Source organism: Dama dama, chromosome 8 (genome assembly GCF_033118175.1).
Source record: "Dama dama isolate Ldn47 chromosome 8, ASM3311817v1, whole genome shotgun sequence".
In the NCBI taxonomy this organism is placed as follows: domain Eukaryota; kingdom Metazoa; phylum Chordata; class Mammalia; order Artiodactyla; family Cervidae; genus Dama; species Dama dama.
The window spans coordinates 28,322,027-28,339,886 of record NC_083688.1 but is presented as its reverse complement, the minus strand read 5'-3'; the positions used below and the strand labels follow the sequence as shown (position 1 = coordinate 28,339,886).

General features: G+C 36.4%; 1 protein-coding gene across 7 annotated transcripts in view; it reads right to left on the bottom strand.

Annotated features, from left to right (window-relative positions):
- The window catches only part of USP37 (ubiquitin specific peptidase 37), an 89,159-nt gene extending 71,552 nt beyond the window's left edge, over positions 1-17,607 (bottom strand). For 2 of the 7 annotated variants that reach the window (XM_061148744.1, XM_061148750.1), the window contains exons 1-5: positions 17,430-17,607; positions 12,449-12,589; positions 7,761-7,984; positions 4,213-4,384; positions 962-1,062 (exon numbers count right to left, since the gene is read on the bottom strand). In XM_061148744.1, the coding sequence (XP_061004727.1) occupies positions 962-1,062; positions 4,213-4,384; positions 7,761-7,916 (429 nt within the window). In that variant the 5' untranslated portion in view covers positions 7,917-7,984; positions 12,449-12,589; positions 17,430-17,607. Of the gene's footprint in view, positions 1-961; positions 1,063-4,212; positions 4,385-7,760; positions 7,985-12,448; positions 12,590-17,269; positions 17,293-17,429 lie in introns of those variants that run through there. The other 5 variants (XM_061148748.1, XM_061148747.1, XM_061148746.1 and 2 more) reach the window with 5 other exon arrangements.
- Positions 17,608-17,860: the final 253 nt, after the last annotated feature.

The following is a 17,860-nucleotide window of genomic DNA, read 5'->3' as shown; positions in this document are numbered from 1 at the left end:
GACAGGGAGCTGGAGAGAAGGATTACAAACGGGGATGAAGAAGCTTTTAAGGGCTATGGCTATATTCACTAGGTTGATTATGGTAATGATTTTGCAGGTACATACATAAACCAAAACATAGCAAACTGCACACTTTAAATACGTGCAATTTACTGGGTATCAATCATACCTCAATTAAAATGTTAAAAAAAAACCCAAAACAAAAAACTCACCTTGTAAAAAGAAATTAACAAAAATGAAACCTTATTCACTGATTGCTTAGTCCAGTAAATGGTTTAAGTAATCAACCCATCTCCACACAGTCAAACAGAATTCATTACTTACAGGAGAGCTTCAAGGTTTCTCTATACACCTGGCTTACCATTCTAAGACAAATTAAAAGAGACATAGGACTGCTAAGGTGCAATAGTGCAAAGTAAGTCTCAGGACTGGCTGAATATTTATGAAAGAAAAATTATTAAAAATCAAACAGAAGACCCAAGAAAGCAGTCTAGTATCATATAGTGTAGGTAAAGTTCATAATGTAGAACAGATCCAGAAAAGCATCAAAGAAATAGCAACAGCAAATATTTACAGGGTTGTTAGTACATGGTATGGGGGGCTAAGCATTTTTATAATACACATTATTTCACAGCAACGCTTAAAGTATTTTTGCTGTCTCAATTTTACAGATGGGTACTAAGGCTCGAGATACTTAAGAAGGAGCTTCTCCAATGGCCTACAACTAGTAAGAGGCAGCACCAGTAAGAGGCAGCACCAAATCTCAAACCCGCATCTAACTTCAAAGCTATGTTTTCAAAAAGCACACTGTGATAAATTTCAGGTATGTGACAAATATCCTTGTGATAATGTCAGAATTATTAGACATTATAGTCTAAATTCTACTTCCTGCAACTACCTTATAGAATGTCTAAGATTATCATCTTTTAAAAAAAAGCTAGAAAGAATCAAATGAACATACCTGATTGTCTGAGTAAGAAAGCTGCCTGTTGGTTTCCTTCTGTGAGGTCCTACTGCCCAGAATAGCTCCAAAATTACTAGAACCCTGAGAAGGTTTCATGGCTGGTGGGGGGAAAAAAAAAATCCAATCAATTACTTTAACTAAGAGATTTGTCATTATTATTATTTAATACTGAGGAAACAGAAACAGGAAAAATAAAACAAATCTAAGTGCTTATCTCACAGAAAATAATTCCGATATGTACAGTAGAATTTAGAGCTATAATCAAGCAAAAAATTAAGTAACAATGGAAAAACTTCGAAATATGTAATAGAAGGATAAATTTTTGAATGCTAGAGATTCTCCTGTATAAACATTTGGTAATTAACACTAAGGCAAAGTCAGTCAGTGAACTAACTTTGGACACTGGATGCTAAGCACATGTCAGAACCAGTGATAGACATACTTCTAATAACGTATACCCCCAAAACTTTCTAAGTTCAGCAAACAGAATAAGTGGCGGCTTCTCTAAAGAAATTAATGCTAGTTTAAAGGACATGAAAGGTAATGTATAAATATGGATTTTTATATATTTTCAAAAGTATTTCAAGGGAATTTCCTGGCAATTCAGTGGTTAGGACTCCGTGCTTCCATTGCCAGTGGCCCTGGCTGGGGAACTCAAGATCTCATCAGCTGCAGGTGGCCAAAAAAACCCCCAGTAGTCTATATTTTAATTTTGTTAATTTCCCGCTGAAGATCATTTGGAATGTTTTAACTTAGAAACATTACAAATAACGCTGAACATCCTTTTACATATCATCTTGCACTAATGCAACAATTTTCATAGGATAAAACTCCTTAGAATAAGAATTGTTGGGGTAAAGGATGTACAATTTTAAACTAAATTGATACCACCACTATTCCTCAAAAAAAAAAAGAAAAACCCCAACTCCAAGCTCCTACCAAGTATATTAGAGTATCTTGCCTACCCTCACACTACTGCCAATGTGACAATAAGAATTTGAATTTGTTTAATTATTAGTGAAGTTGAGAATTTTTTCATGTTTATGGGACACCTGTTTTTCTTCCTGAATTTTCCTATATGTCTATTTCTCTACTGAACTGTCTTTTTCTTACTGATTTGGAAAGTCAGTATTTATATATTAGCAATATTAACTCTGTCACTGTGACTATTTTCTTCATCTTTTCTTCTCTCCTTGTCACAGAGATCATTTAAATTTTTTACACAGTCCAAGTTATTAATCCTTTCCTTTATTGATTCTGGTTTTATGTCATACTCAGAAAGGTCATTCCCATCCACATAATATGTTAAAATCCATTCTACCCTTCTAATAATACTTTTATCACTTTTTAACACTGAAATCTTTGATCAGTGTAAAATCTATTTAGATGAAGGAGTTAAGATAAGGGTTCAGTTTTACTGTCTTCTTAAATGGTTAGCTAGTTGTCCTATTTACAGACAACACTGTTCATCAACCATTAGTCTTTTTCCCATTGATTTCAAACACCAACATTATACTTTAAATGTTTCAGTTTTCAAAGTGTTCTTATATTCATTAGCTCACACTTTGGGGCAGTTACGGCAACTTAACCTAAAAGATTAAAACAACTTACCAAAGAATAAATAAGTTACGTCCACAGCTAGTTACTCTAAAAGCAATAATGACTTACTGTGTGCCTATCAAATACCGGCTGTGACTGACATTAATGAACTCTTAATTTTTTCCTAAGCATTGTAATTAAGGTGAGAAAACATTCATTTTAGAGATGAGGAAACTGAAACTCATTTATTAAAGGAATTGCCCTAAATTGCACAGGATATAACAAGCAGAGATAGGATTCAAACCCAAATCTGTTTAGGTCCAAAGTTTGTGTTTTTCCATTACGCCATGTTGTTCAGACTCAAATCTGGGCACCAGTCTGCTGTGCTCTCCACTCTTTAAATGCATTCATAGACATACTTTCTTACACATGTCAATTTTTAAAACAGTGGTTCAATTAATATGATGGAATAAAACAAATAGAGAAATGCAGACATAATCCCTAACATATTCTAAAACTTTTAAATGGCACTCAACTCAACTCTAAAATTCAGTATTTAGAAAACTGACATGGTTCATTCAGATTTGGTAACATGAACACATGATGAATATGAACCAAATGGCAAACAACCATAAAAAATTTTTTTAAACAAGAAAATAGTTTATCAAATAGCTATTAAATACAAGCAAGGAGACATTGTTACATCTTTATTTTCTAAATGTTTTTAATGTGTTATATTTGTTAAAAAAAAAAACTCAGCAGTTTGTTAACTATAAAATACCAGTAAGAACAAAGTACTGATGATGACAGAGCTGGAGAGTAATAAAAAGAAGAGTGAAAAAGTCATTTTGAGCAACAGATTACTCCTAAAAAGATGCTTATAAATATGTATTCTTTAAAGTCAAAACATTTTACATGAAAGGGGTTGGAGGAAGTAGGGGAATCTGATCACACTACTTGATTTTCTATGGTACCTTCTGTTTTTATAGAAAAATAAAACAGCAGAAAAAGTTTCATATAAAAAAGCAACTATATAACATTTATGTCACAAGGTAAGTTTTCCCAAACATAATTTAAATCCTACTCCTTCTTTAGACACACACTCTTGTGGAATCTTTAGGGTGTTCTACATAAACAATCATGTCATCTGAGAACAAAGACAAATTTACTTCTTCCTTTTCAATTTGGATGCTTTTCATTTCTTTTTCTTGCCTAAGTGCTCTGCCTAGGACTTCCAGTATTATGTTGAATAGAAGGGGTAAAAGAGGTCATCCTTGCCTTGTTTCTGATTTTGGAAAACCTTTCAGTTTTCCATCACTGAGCTATGGGCTTTTCATATAAAGCACTTATGTTGAGGTAAGACAGATTCCTTTAATTCCAACTTTGTTGAGTGTTTCCATCATGAAACAAAGTTAAATTTTATCAAATGCTTTTAATGCATCAAGATGATCGTGTAGTTTTTGTCCATCATTCTGTTAAATTTGACGTATCACATTGACAGATTTTTTCCGTATCTTAAACTATTCTTGCATTCCAGAAACAAATTCCACTTGGCCATGGTACATAATCCTTTCAATGCGCTGTTGAATTAGGTCTCCTAGTATTGTGTTGAAATTTTTGCATCAATATTCATGAGGGATACTGGCCTACAATCTAGTAATATTTTTTAATAACTGCTAATGTTAGACCCTCGGATGATTAGTGCTTACCTGCATTAAGTCTGTTTTGATGGACTGCATCTAGAAACAACCTCATTTCCTCTGCATCCTTACTTGGTACTTTATCAATAGACAAGAAGCTGTTATCTTGTAGAGTTAACATTAGGCGGCTTTGCTTTGCTCCACTGGGTCGAAGCACCACGTTTTTAATGTTATGACTTAGCTGATCAACACAAAAGGAAGAGTATCATTAAAAATGAATTATAATGAAGCATAATAAGTTGTACAATGAAGACTAAACTTTATATGTTCCAAGATACATTTCTTACTCTTTTCCATATTAATTCAGTTTTTTCTTTACCCAACCAAAAAGAGTTTCCATTTCTTGATACACTTAAATCAAAGATTTCACTTCTGGAGAGGCACACACTATTAAAAGTTTACAGAGTAATCCAAACACTCTTGACTTTTTTGGTAGGAACTGCATATTTTCAGGTATAGTTACAAAAACAAAGAAGTTAATTTTCTAACACTTGATGGTTATACCATCACCAATTTAGAAAGTCATATTGGATTAGAGGCTTTTTTTCTTTTTAAACAAAAGCTTATAAAATATCTAGCAAGTGGTTTATGTAGCTGCAATGAAAAAGGATATTCTGATCCAAACTATATTCCTCAAAAGAATTCTATTTCTCAAAAATACATCAATATAAACCTTTACCAACATCAGAACATCTTTTTTGTTTTCTTTTTTAAAACTATCTAAGCAGGCTCATTTAACTTTCAATCACAATGCTCCTAAGTTCTCTGGAATTCTCTTAGCTTACTTCTCCCGCTCCCCAGAACTGGTTCAATATTTCTCTTATACTCTTCCAGACTCTGGATATATGCTATTAAGTGATCACTTTTATTTTTTCTTGGTTGAAATTTTTCCAAGACTAAATCAATAAATCTTGAATTTTTTATCTTAATAATTCTCCCAATTAGTCACCCTTATTCTCTAACATTCTCCCTCAGCAGGCATACATAGAGGTTTCTAAAGTTGCTTTTTGCTGAAGATATACCCTCTGAACAGCATAAAGAAAGAAGTAAAAGCATCTCACAATTTTTAAAATTAGGGATAATTGACCTTGTGACACTACTTTGTCAACAAAGGTCTGTCTAGTCAAGGCTATGGTTTTTCCAGAGGTCATGTATGGATGTGAAAGTTGGACTATAAAGAAAGCTCAGCACAGAAGAATTGATGCTTTTGAACTGTGGTGTTGGAGAAGACTATTGAGAGTCCCTTGGACTGCCAGGAGATCCAACCAGTTCATCCTAAAGGAGATTAGTTCTGGCTGTTCATTGGAAGGACTGATGCTGAAGCTGCAACTCCAAAACTTTGGCCACCTGATACGAAGAGCTGACTCACTGGAAAAGACCCTGATGCTGGGAAAGATTGAGGGCAGGAGGAGAAGGGGAGACAGAGGATGAGATGGTTGGATGGCATCACTGACACAATGGACATGGGTTTGGGTAGACTCCGGGAATTGGTGATGGACAGGGAGGCCTGGTGTGCTGCGGTTCATGGGGTTGCAAAGAGTTGGACATGACTGAGCGACTAAACTGAACTGACCTTGTGACAATTTTTAGATAAAGATGAAAAAACAATTTACCAGACTTAATTTATATTTCAAACTTAAATGACAGGTTTTAGACTCAAGTAGGTCTTTCTCTCACCGCCCCCATCTAATGAATTAAATCTTGAAATCTCTTTAAATCTGTTTTCTTCCTTTTGCTTCTTCCACTGTCTTATCCTTTGCTCAAGACTTTCATTTCTCATCTGAACTCCCACAATAACCTCTTACATGTCCTTATTGTCTCACTACCTCTTGAAAGTCATCTGCCTAGCTGCCAAAGGAATTTAAACTTAAGATTCTTGGCTCCCTAGTAACTAAGTTCCCTTTACTATGACATAGAAGATCTGGATATTTCAAGATCTGGTTTCTATGTAGCTCTTAGCCTCCACTACTGCCATTCACTCTCTACTGTGCATTTACTTTAAAATAATTTTGTTTTCTTGAATGTTCATTCACACTAGCATGGGTATGTACATTATAGAAATCATCTTCACCTTACCCTCACTGTGTCTAGCAAATTCTTACCTACCCTTTAAATCCTCAGAGCACAAAACACTTCCTTCTTTATGTTACATCAGTATCTCTGAGGTATTTTTACAGCTGAGAATGCATTTGGTTACTCTTAAGTTTGAGAGGAAAAGTGCCTCACTCAGCTCTGTATTCTCAGCCCTTAGCACAGTACCCATCACAGTAATCTACAGGTGATTAACAAATGAATGCTGAATGAAAAACTGATCTAGAACTGAGATGACAGTTTAATCACAGGTAGATTCATCATGCTTCTAAAGATCTATGTTTGCTTAAATATTTAAATACTTACTGAGTGCTAATTTGAGTTGAGGACTGAAAGACTGAATCTGTTTTAAAAAAAAATCTTTCATTGAGATGGTCATATGCATATAAATGTGGTAGAAACTATTGTTTCTACTACCCATGTCACCACCTCCAATCTATTTAAGAATCCTTTTGATACATAAAATCATAACCAATTTACTTCCAATAGTTTAGAAGCAAATATAAATGGAAATTTTACTTCAGCTAAAGTTCTCAAGCATAAAGTTTATAAACTGCTCTTCAAAAGAGTACTTTAGAATATTACTTTTATATACTCTAATTAACAAATATAGCATTTTTAAGTGCAGAAAATGTAAGACATTAAGTTAAACTCATATCAACAGAAGTAATTCTTGGCTGCACAAGAAAGAAGTGAAAACAAAATTATTTTTTACAGTGATAAAATAATGAGGTCCTTCAAAAGTTAACAAGAGGGACTTCCCTGGTAGTCCAAAGGTTAAGAATCTGCCTTACAATGCAGGGAACTTGGGTCTGATCCCTTGTCAGGGAACTATGATCCCACATGCCTCAAAGCAAACTAAGTCTGCACACCAAAACTAAAGAATCTCTGCACTGCAACAAAAGATCCTGCATGATGCAATGAAGGTCTTGTGTGCTGCAATTAGGACCCAATGCTGCTAAATAAATAAATAATTTTAAAAAAAAAGTTAACAGAAGAAAACAGCTGTAAGGATGACCCTGAACATCATCCTTGAATGGTCCATACCACAACCTTTGGCAGGATTAATTATGAAGAAGAAATTAAAAAGACACTAATGAGTCCTATTAAAAGCTAATACTAAATAGTGATGAATTTATCACATATTTTGGTTGCCTGGGGGGGGGGGGGGTGCAGTGCAGAAGCGGGGAACATAACTGAAGTTATCCTAATAGCTTAGACAGTATCCAGACTGTTTCTCCCTGCTTCCTCTTCCCACCACTTTCTTTTCAACAATGGTGACTACTTCCTACTCTTTATTATACACCATCAACAATTTTGCTGAATAGTTTGTAACAATATTAGTGCCCTGAAAATTAAACAAATAGTAATCTAGTAGGGGTACTATGATACTTAGTGTGGCAGAGAATACCTGTTCACTAAAGGATGTGACTGAAGGTCTATTCCAAAGCAAACTTTGGTAATACCTGAAATATCCTTGGAATCCCTCCAGTATTGTAGTGAACTACTAGGCTGACTTTATTTTCTTTTTCCACAACTTCAAAGGATCCTTCTTTCCATTTTGTAATCCCAGTCTGCATACTTCGAATTCTGATAGGACCATGTATCTTCAGAGGAGACATATTTTCTTTAAAAATAAATTGCTTCTAGCCAAATTAAAAAGAAAAAATACACCTTCACCTGACAGATTCTAAGGAAGAAAAATAAAATAATAAGTTACAACTTACTAGTGATTAAAACAAGAGTTTGAAAGAGAACATTTAATGAATCATCATACGTACTTTTCTCCATTTCCAATAAACTACCTTTTATTAAATATCCTCAAAGGCTCTGATTAGCTGGATAGCACTGGTAAGAAAAACAAATGAAGCACTCACTGATGTTCAGTGATTGAATTTACCCACCTTTTATTTTTTCTGTACATGTTCTCTCCTTAGCCACGTACCTGAGTCCATTTAGTGTCTAAATTTTGCATTTTGCAGCATTAACAACCATACTGCTGTCACTGTATGACAATTAGGAATACTAAAGATTCCATTCTCAATGTGAGTGCCCATGGCAATATGGCCAACTTTTTACCTTCCTTCATGATTCTAAAGGATCTTAAATTTCAAATATAAGTAACAAAAAAAAAAAAAATTCAGTCAGCTGACTCCAGTTTTTAAAATTGAGTTCCTAATGAAACATCAAATCATATGACCAAACAATTCCTTCTATCAGTTGGTAGTCTAAGCATATCCACATGTATAAAACATATTATATGAATAAATAATTGTCAGAATAATCAAATTAGTTTAACCTAAACAACTACATTATTAGAGAAAATCATTTATTCTCTAGGGAAAACTAACCAAAAAAACCCCTTCCTAAGATCCACCTACCATTTATGTTTAACTCTACCAGTCCTGCAAAGAATCTTTACCAATTTTATCTTTCACAAATATTTAAATTTCCCAAGTGAATTCTCTGATACTTATAGATATGACAGAATGTCTAAGACTCTTAAAACTAGCTTAACAGATGTCAGCAAGTAAATACGATTAAACAGCAGAAAATGATTATCAAGTAGTGTTATACACATATACGCAAATAAAATTAAAATGAAATTTACACTACAGCCTTCAAATCTCTAAAAACATGGACTCTAATACAGATTCTTGTTTATAATTTAGTAAGTTAAAAACCGTTAAACTTTGCCTCTGCCTAAACAACTCAACTAGAAAAGCTAAAAACAGTAATATACATACAAAGGAAAAACATACTAGATCTAGGTATCAGAAGCCAGCTCCATCACTTACTTTTAACTTACTTTTCCTCACCACTAGTTTTCTCAGCTGTAAAATAGCAATGCTATAGTGTTGCAGAATTAAATGAAATATTGCTAACACTCATTAGGCACTCAATAGACAGCAGCTTCAATATGAATGAAATTAGTGCCCACTTTCTGAATTTATTCCTTGTCTGCAACACCTCTTTCTCCAAAGATCCCAAATAACTTGTTAACAACGGTCACCAACTCACTGCTAAACAGAGGCTAAATAGAGGCTAAACAGGTTACACAAACGATTTAGACAGGCAAAATATGAAAATGTCTGTTCAAATCTAGCCAGCTTTGCCATGAACCCAGCATTACCAGATCATCTAATTCTTCAAGAAAACGCAATCAACTTTTTATGTCAAACTGCCCATTTTAAATTCTGGACAATGAATTCAAAGTTTCAAATCAAACAAAACCCACCTAGAGGTAGCATATAGACTGGAGAACCCTAGTTCAAGGCCCCTAGGTGCTATATATCAAACAGCTAGGAATAAATTTAAAGAGAGATATGAAAACACTTTGAATTGTTTAGAGTATTTTGCATCGTAAGTCCTCTATTATTATTCACTGATCGAATTTTTTGTGTGCCTAATTGTGGCCAGATTTATATACTCTAATTAGCTGGGTGTATGAATCCATCAAAGTAATAGAGGCCACTGTTGTTCACAGACCTGTCTGTTAATGTGACATTTTGTTCCAACCAGTAACTACAAAATCAGCAATGTGTTTGTAATGCCTTTTTTTTTTTTTATCCTCAGTCATGTCTGACTCTTTGTGACCTCATGGACTGTAGCTTGCCAGGCTCCTCTGTCCATGGGATTTTTCCAGGCAAAAATACTGGAAATACTTGCCATTTCCTCCTCCAAGGATCTTCCCAACTCAGGGATCGAACCCACATCTCCTGAGTCTCCTACACTGACAGGATTCTTTACCACTGAGCTACCTGGGAAGCCTTTTTTTTTTTTTTTTAACAATTAATAATTTAGTGCTTTACTGCTTAGATATAGCCTTGAGCTTTTTTCCACTCTATCTCATAGCACTGCCATGAATATGTGATCCCTCTTCTACTCCAGTTGTCCATGCCAGAAACATGAGTTATCCTTAACACCTCTCTTGATGATTATTAGTACTGGACTGGAAATGGAAGGTAAAGTCGTCAATTTAACCTCTATATACCTTCCAGACATCTTCATAATGAACTTCAGATTAACTCACATCACGATCCATAAAATCATTCAACAGCTCCGCATGCAGGCTACAGTTCATGGGGTCACAAAGAGTTGGACATGACTGAACAACTGAGCACAACACAGCACATGCCCTCACAATAAAATCTACTCATTCACATGACATAAACACCATTCATGACTCAGGCCCTGCTTACCTCTCTAACCCCAAGAGACTCTCCAAATTCAGCCATCTAAACGATTTACAATTTTCCTTAAAAAGGCATATATTCTCATGCCACTATACCTTTGCATACACTGTGGTCTACATCTGGAGGATTTTTTACCTACTCTCCCCATCCTCCACAACCCCCCTTTTAAAATTCTCCTGGCTATAAAATCAAAACTCAATTTAGATATTATCTTCTCTAAGAAGCCCTTTCTAGCTATCTTTCAATTATTCTCTCATCCCATATACACACTGAGAGCATTTAATGCTTTGCTCTTCTGCTGTACCCTGCATTTACCTCTAGTAGAGCATTTATCATATTGTATTATAAACTACCTACTTGCCCCTTTGTCTCTCTCTTCTATGTGGGATAGAAGACAGGCCCAACTGTCCTAGACTTATCAGCTGGGGTGTGACAGATGCTGAGAAGCCCACCCCAGTGCTCCCCACAGAGAGCCACCAAATGAAAATGGAAAACTGTTATTTGAAGACAGGGAACATGTTCTTTATCTTTGCATCCCCACGAGGACAGTGTCTGGCACACAAGAAACCACCTCATTATTCAAGAATAATAGATCAGCACAATCAATTTTATCATTTTATAGTTAAAATATACAGCAGCAGATACTAGAACCATAAATCCCTTTTATATGGCCAATACAGGATTACATTTACTAAGCTCTTTACAGGAGCATCATTCTGTGCTACATATCTCATTCTTTGAAAACTATTTCCAGGCTTTTTCTATGTGCATCTGAATTTCTCCTAAATGCAAAGCTCTCCACGTATCAATGAGAAAAATCATTTATGAAAAACAAGAATATGCAGTTGCAGAATGCATTATTAAAACAAAAAACATTAGCAAACGTGCCTAAACCAGGATTCATATAATCTACTGCTCAATGAAGAAACTATACTTTAAGAGGCTTATCAAATTATCTCATCTTTTCTTATACATTTAGGATGCCAAATTATAAGGGAACAGTTAAAACCCCATTGTCCCAGTGTCTTCCTTACAGACCAAAAAGTAAATAAAGGACATTGACCTTGAATTCCTCCAACAAAAACATATTTTAAAAAATTAGATTATTTAACAAGATTTGGAGATAAAGATTTCAAAGTTCAATAAAGTATGGAAGAAAAAACTTTATTGGTTACTTCTGTTTCCCTCTATAATTCTCTCTACATGTAATCCATGATTTCTCTAGATAAAATTCTCAAATACTCTGATGCAGAGTTTTGGCTAAGTGTATAAAATTTTACTTCAGATATTGAACATTTTCTTAACCATTTCTACTAGTAATCTCTAAGAGAAAAAGCCTAAAGGTACAAGACATAAAATTGGCAGAATCAATAAAACTTTTTCTTAATGTCTCAAACCAGTCCATTGTCTGCTCTTGCATTAAATGAGTTAACTGTATTTACTTTTGTACACTGATCATATTATCAGACTTTGCCCTACTTGGTTAAGAGAAAAAAACACTAAGTTTCCCTTCAAGTATCTAGCATGATCCAGTAACAGTTCAACTTTCTATGAACCTAACAAAGACAAGGTTTCATTAAACTCTGTAATGCTAATTCACTGTTAAAGTGATATTAGGAAGACAAAGTAGAAGAAAAACCAATTATTCTTTAGGTATATCCAAAGAGATTTGCTTTTCCCTAAATTTCTTCACCATTCTTGAAATCACTGTTTAATTCTGAGCAATGTGTGAAAGCTCAATAACATTGGCAAAAATGTTTTTATACCCTCTACAGTTATTTAAATGCTCTTATTTTAGGTACTGCTTTGAAAACATTCTTATGCAGAGGGTATTCTGTGGTTTAAGAAAGCATGCTAAAGCACAAAAATTACTACTACAAAATAGAAGAAAATGGTCAGTTCTTGCTAGTTAGCATACTCTTGGAAACATGTATATCCAAAATAAAAACATTACTTACTTTTCAGAGACTTTTACTGAAAAACCCTACGTAATAACAATTCACCTTTATTCTGATCCTTGTGCCAAAGGCAATGCACTCTTCTTGGGGAACTACTCATATTCTGCAGCTATGCCAGTTCTCCAGGTGCCATCAACTCAGCTAAAGAAAATATAAGTGTGCCTTTTTAAAAAAAAAATCTCATTTACAAGATTACAATTTTCAAAAAGTGCTCATTTACACAACAAAGATTAACTCTCTATTTAAAAATCATAAACTACTGAAAACATTTAAAGTATAATGCTCAAGATACACTTGTACACATACCCCCCACACACGCACACGCACACAGACTCAACAACTTTAGGAATATATCTGCTGTGCAAAATGAGGGACTCCCAGAGCCTGCACCTAGATCAATTTGTATCTTGGTTTATTTATTCCTGTTACATTTTGAAACTGAGAAGGCAGTGAAATAAACAGTATTTCTTTTGTTCACTTTATAAACATTGTTACATATCATGGTTTTAAATCTTAAAATACCACTTACAAAAGATGTTGATATAAATTTCAAAAGGTGGGTAAACTTGGTTCTTACTTTTCTTTCAAAACTAAATTCATGGGTTTGTTTATCAAATTTAGGCCTCTTAAAAGCCTCAACTTTCCCTGAAGTTCTTCTACCCAAACACTCGTCTCACTACCTTCTTGACTGTCACCATCAACTCTAAACTCCTTTGTTCACTTGGTAAAAAACCATTTATTGAGTTACTCCAATTTGATGGCACTGTGGTAGGGACACAAATGTGAAGATGACACAGTCCATGTCCTCTTTAAGAGATTCCCCAGACTTTCCTACATTTGTCTTTCCACTGTCATTTAGGCAAAAAAATCTCATCAGCTTTAGCCTTGTTCTTATTTATTTGAAAGTCATTCATCACTACCACCCTAATTCAGAAACATATCACTTCGCTAATCTTTCCCACCTGATATTTATTATGCAACATTTACCAAGCACAGTATGAAGCACCATACATGCAATATTTCATAATCTTCACAATAATCCTGAAGAACAGGGATATCAATAATTTACAAATGAAGAAACTGAGGCTTAAACAGATTAGGTAATTTATCCATGGTTACTTAGAGTCAGTAAGAGACACACCAGAACTCATATTTTTAACTGCTACCATACTGCATCCTTAGGGCTTCCCTGGTGGCTCAGAGGTTAAAGCGTCTGCCTGCAAAGTGGGAGACCTAGGTTCAATCCCTGTGTCGGGAAGATCCCCTGGAGAAGGAAATGGCAACCCACTCCAGTATTCTTGCCTGGAGAATCCCATGGATGGAGGAGTCTGGTGGGCTACAGTCCACGGAGTCACAAAGAGTTGGAGACGATTGAGCGACTTAACTATATTGCATCCTCAAAGATTCGTAGCAACCACTTTTCAGTCTTCATTCTCTCAAGATTTTTCTATCCAACAAATCATTTATCTTGTAATAACCCTTTCTAAGGACTTTTTTTAATCTCTTACCAACTCAGGTGGTGCTAGCGGTAAAGAACCCGTCTGCCAACGCAGGGGACATAAGAGATGTGGGTTTGATCCCTGTGTTGGGACGATCCCCTGGAGGAGGAAATGGCAACCCACTCTGGCATCTTTGCCTGGAAAATCCTATGGACAGAGGAGACTGGCAGGCTATAGTCCATGGGGTGGCAAAGAGTCAGACATGACTGAATTGACTTAGCACATCAACTAAAGTGTGCACTAGTTCTCTCCTTAACTTTCTCTCTCAAGGGGAAGGGGGAGAGGGAGGGGACCTGTCTTATTATTTTCTTTTTTACTCCAACAAAGCAACAGGTACTTAGTAAATGCTAAAATACTTGCTGCTGAGGCTAATTCCCCTCCCAAACATTAAAAAAAATTTTTTTTTTAATTTTATTGTGGTAAGAATATAAAACACGAGATCTATCCTCTTAACAAACATTTAAGTGTACAATACAGTATTGTTAACTATAGGCACAAATGCTGCACAGCTTATCTTTAGAATTTATTCATCTTGCTTAATTGAAACATTCTCTCAAACATTTTAACAGTTCATCACTACCTATCAAATAAATCCAAATGCTTCTGTGTTTGGCACTCCTATTTTTTAATTTTCTATTTCTCTACACAAGTTTTGTTCTACACACACAAATTATTAAATTTTGGTATTCTCTTCCATAACCACCACCAGCCACTTACTTAAACATGAAATTTTACTTTATGTATTTTTGGAAACTTCATCTTTACTGGTTTCACAGTTTAACCTGTTGTTAAAATATGTAAACCACTGCTTTGATTTCTAAGGGCTTTCTTTCCTAAAATGAGCCATAAAACTAATGCACAAAGAGATAAAATTGTGTGGCGGCTGAAAGTAAAAAGAGAAGTTGACCTCAATGAAGTTTTTCTCCAATTCAAAGAATCTAAAATCTGAATGATTCTGACCTAAGAATGGGTAATATTGCCCAAAGAGGGAAACTTTGTTTTTTTTGCATCCTTTGTCTGCGGGGTGAAAAAAGGTGCTTGTCATCAGATGACAAAAATATCAGTAAGCTGGTGTTTCCCAAAGACCTGACGGTTCTTCTAGCAAGCTCCAATTTACTTATTCATTTCAACAAATTCTTGAGAAATAGAAATGAAATCATTTCTAACCCATATTCTAGTAAAAGACAGACTTTAAATAACCACACAAGTAAATATATAATTGAAAGTACTGATATATGGTATAAAGTTCAGGGCATGGTGAGAAATTATCACAGGGTACCTAATTTAGGATGGGGTAGGGGGATACAGGTTAGAGAATATCAAGAGAAGGCTTCTCTAAGGAAGTACCACTTCAGGTGAAAATTGAAGAATGAGTTAATTGAGAGATAATAATGCTGGAACAGTCCAGAAATACACATGCAAAGGTTCTGTGATGGGAAATAACTTGGTGTAACTAAACAAATGAAAAACATTGTGGCTGGAGTTTAGTGAGGGAAAAGAGAATGGTGCAAGATGAAGTGAGAAAGAAAAAGGTTATGCAGAATCTTACAGACCATAGTAAAGATTTTGAATTTTACCCTAAATGTAATAAATATTTAGTCATGGGAAATCCACTGAAGGTTTTTAAGCAGACAAATGACATATTACTGCTAAGCGGAAAAGTGATGTGGTTTGTTTGGGTTTGGGGAAGAGAGTGACAGGAGCAAGAATGAAAGAAATTAGGAGAACCAGACAGGACAGTATTGAAGTGATTCAGCTTATAACAACAATTACAATAATAGTTAATACTCACTGGCAAAAAAAAAACCTCACTGGCTATTTATTTTATGTGGTGTGCTTACCACGGTTATTTCATTTAACCCTTATAGCAGTCCAACAAGGTGATCATTCCCATTTTACAAATGAGAATATAAGGAACATTAAGTCCAGGTGAAAAAGTGTTGTGGCTTGAATTACAAAAGTGATAATGAAGATGTACAGAAATAAATCCAAGACACATAATGGAAATACAATAAATAGAACCTGAAGAGGGTTTAGATACGTGGGATGACGAGAAGGCAAGAATGGTTTTCAAGGTTCTAGACTATGTAAATGGATATACCACTTAATAAAATGGGATACTGGAAGATAACACATTTAGGTATGGAGAGAAGACTGGTTTCAGGTATGTTCTTTTGAAACTCCTAAGGGAAAAAAAAATCAAATTAACATGTCCAGCAGACAGTTGGCTATTTAGATTTTGAGCAGAAAACAGAGGAAACACACTGGATATAAAACTTCTCAAGTCCTCTATTGTCATTAAGTCACTAAGTCGTGTCCAACTCTGCGATTCCATGGACTGCAGCACACCGGGCTTCCCTTTCCTTCACCATCAACATACAGGTAGAATCTAAAGCTTAGGGTGGAAGGGAACAGTAAAAGGAGAACAAGACTGCACCCAGATATCCATTTTATTCCATCAAACATCTCTCACTATGATCACCGATTACTTTGATGTCAACAGGCTTTTCAGTCCTCACTTATCTTTACCTTTCAACAGAATTCAACATTATTGGTAACTTCTTTCACCTTTTCGGCAAAACTTGTATTCCTCTATCCAGTTACTAAACATCAAGTATCTCTCAGCGCTCCATCCTAGGTCCCTTTCCTTTCTAGCAATGCACTCTCCTCAGGCAATTTCATCCACATCCATGGCTTCAATTACTATCAACATGGCAGATGATGTCTATATATATATACATATATATATACACACATTTATCTATGCACCCAGCTTACAGCTAAGCTCTAACCCCAGTATAATCCAATTGCCTACTTGACATCCTCTATTAAGACAGCTCTTACAGTTAGAGGCATGCCAGACACTGCCACCCCCAAGAGGCATTTACAGAGAGCCTAAATTTCAAAGAATTACAAAACCACCCACAGACCAACTCTCTAGACAGAGGATTTTGTCATCAATTATTATTTCCTTTCACAGATCATGACCTAAACTAGGTAAACCTGACAACCTGATCTCATGGCTAGAGATGGGGAACAACCAAAGGCACGAAATAAAAATATAATCCATGCCTCTGAATGAAAGATGACTAGGAGAGAGGTGAAAAAATAGCCAAGAAAGTGAAACAGTATCATATCCCAAGGCCCGATGGACATGCGGCAACGGAAGTCACCTTAAGAGATAGCAGGCCTCGCAAAGAGGCGAGTGACGGAAGACAGCCCCCAGCAAAGAGGGGCCAGGTTCGGGTCGCGAGGGGAGCGAGTGACAGTAAAGACCCGGTCAAAGGAGATGAAAAGCGTGGGGGAAAGCCAAGTGGAGTACCTGTGAGGCGACAGGGGGCGTCACGGGAATGGGGGCGGGCTGAACAGCAGCCGGCGAACTCCAGGAGAGTGAACGCCGAGTGGGCGGACCGCACGGGGCGAGAGGGCGGGGGGTGCAGGGTAAAACGGCTCCGTTGAGACGCTCGCCTTGCCCGCCTTACCTGTGCCTGCGAGTCGGAGCTTTGGACAGGCCTGCCGGAAGCTCGGAGTCCGCGTGAAGGGGGAGGAGCTGGGGGTCAACAAGGAAGGGACACCGGGCACTGAGAGGGGCCGCTCACTCCCCCAGTCAGGGAGAGCGGCTGATGGCGGGAACTGTGACCACACGCAAACACGCACGCACGCACGCACGCACACCCGACGCGACCAGGAGAAGCGCGTGCGCGCAAGCCTGGAAACCCCGCCCTTTCTACGCCCTCTCCCCGCCCCAGTACCGGGCGAAATCTCGCCGAGGTAGCCCCGCCCCCTGCCCTGACCATAGTACGCACGCGCACTTTCTACTTCACGCACTTTCGCCTGCCTACCATTTCCCTCCTGCAGAGTCCAGTTGGGCATGCGCACTAGTTGTCCTCCCGGACTGTCTGGTTTTTCCCGC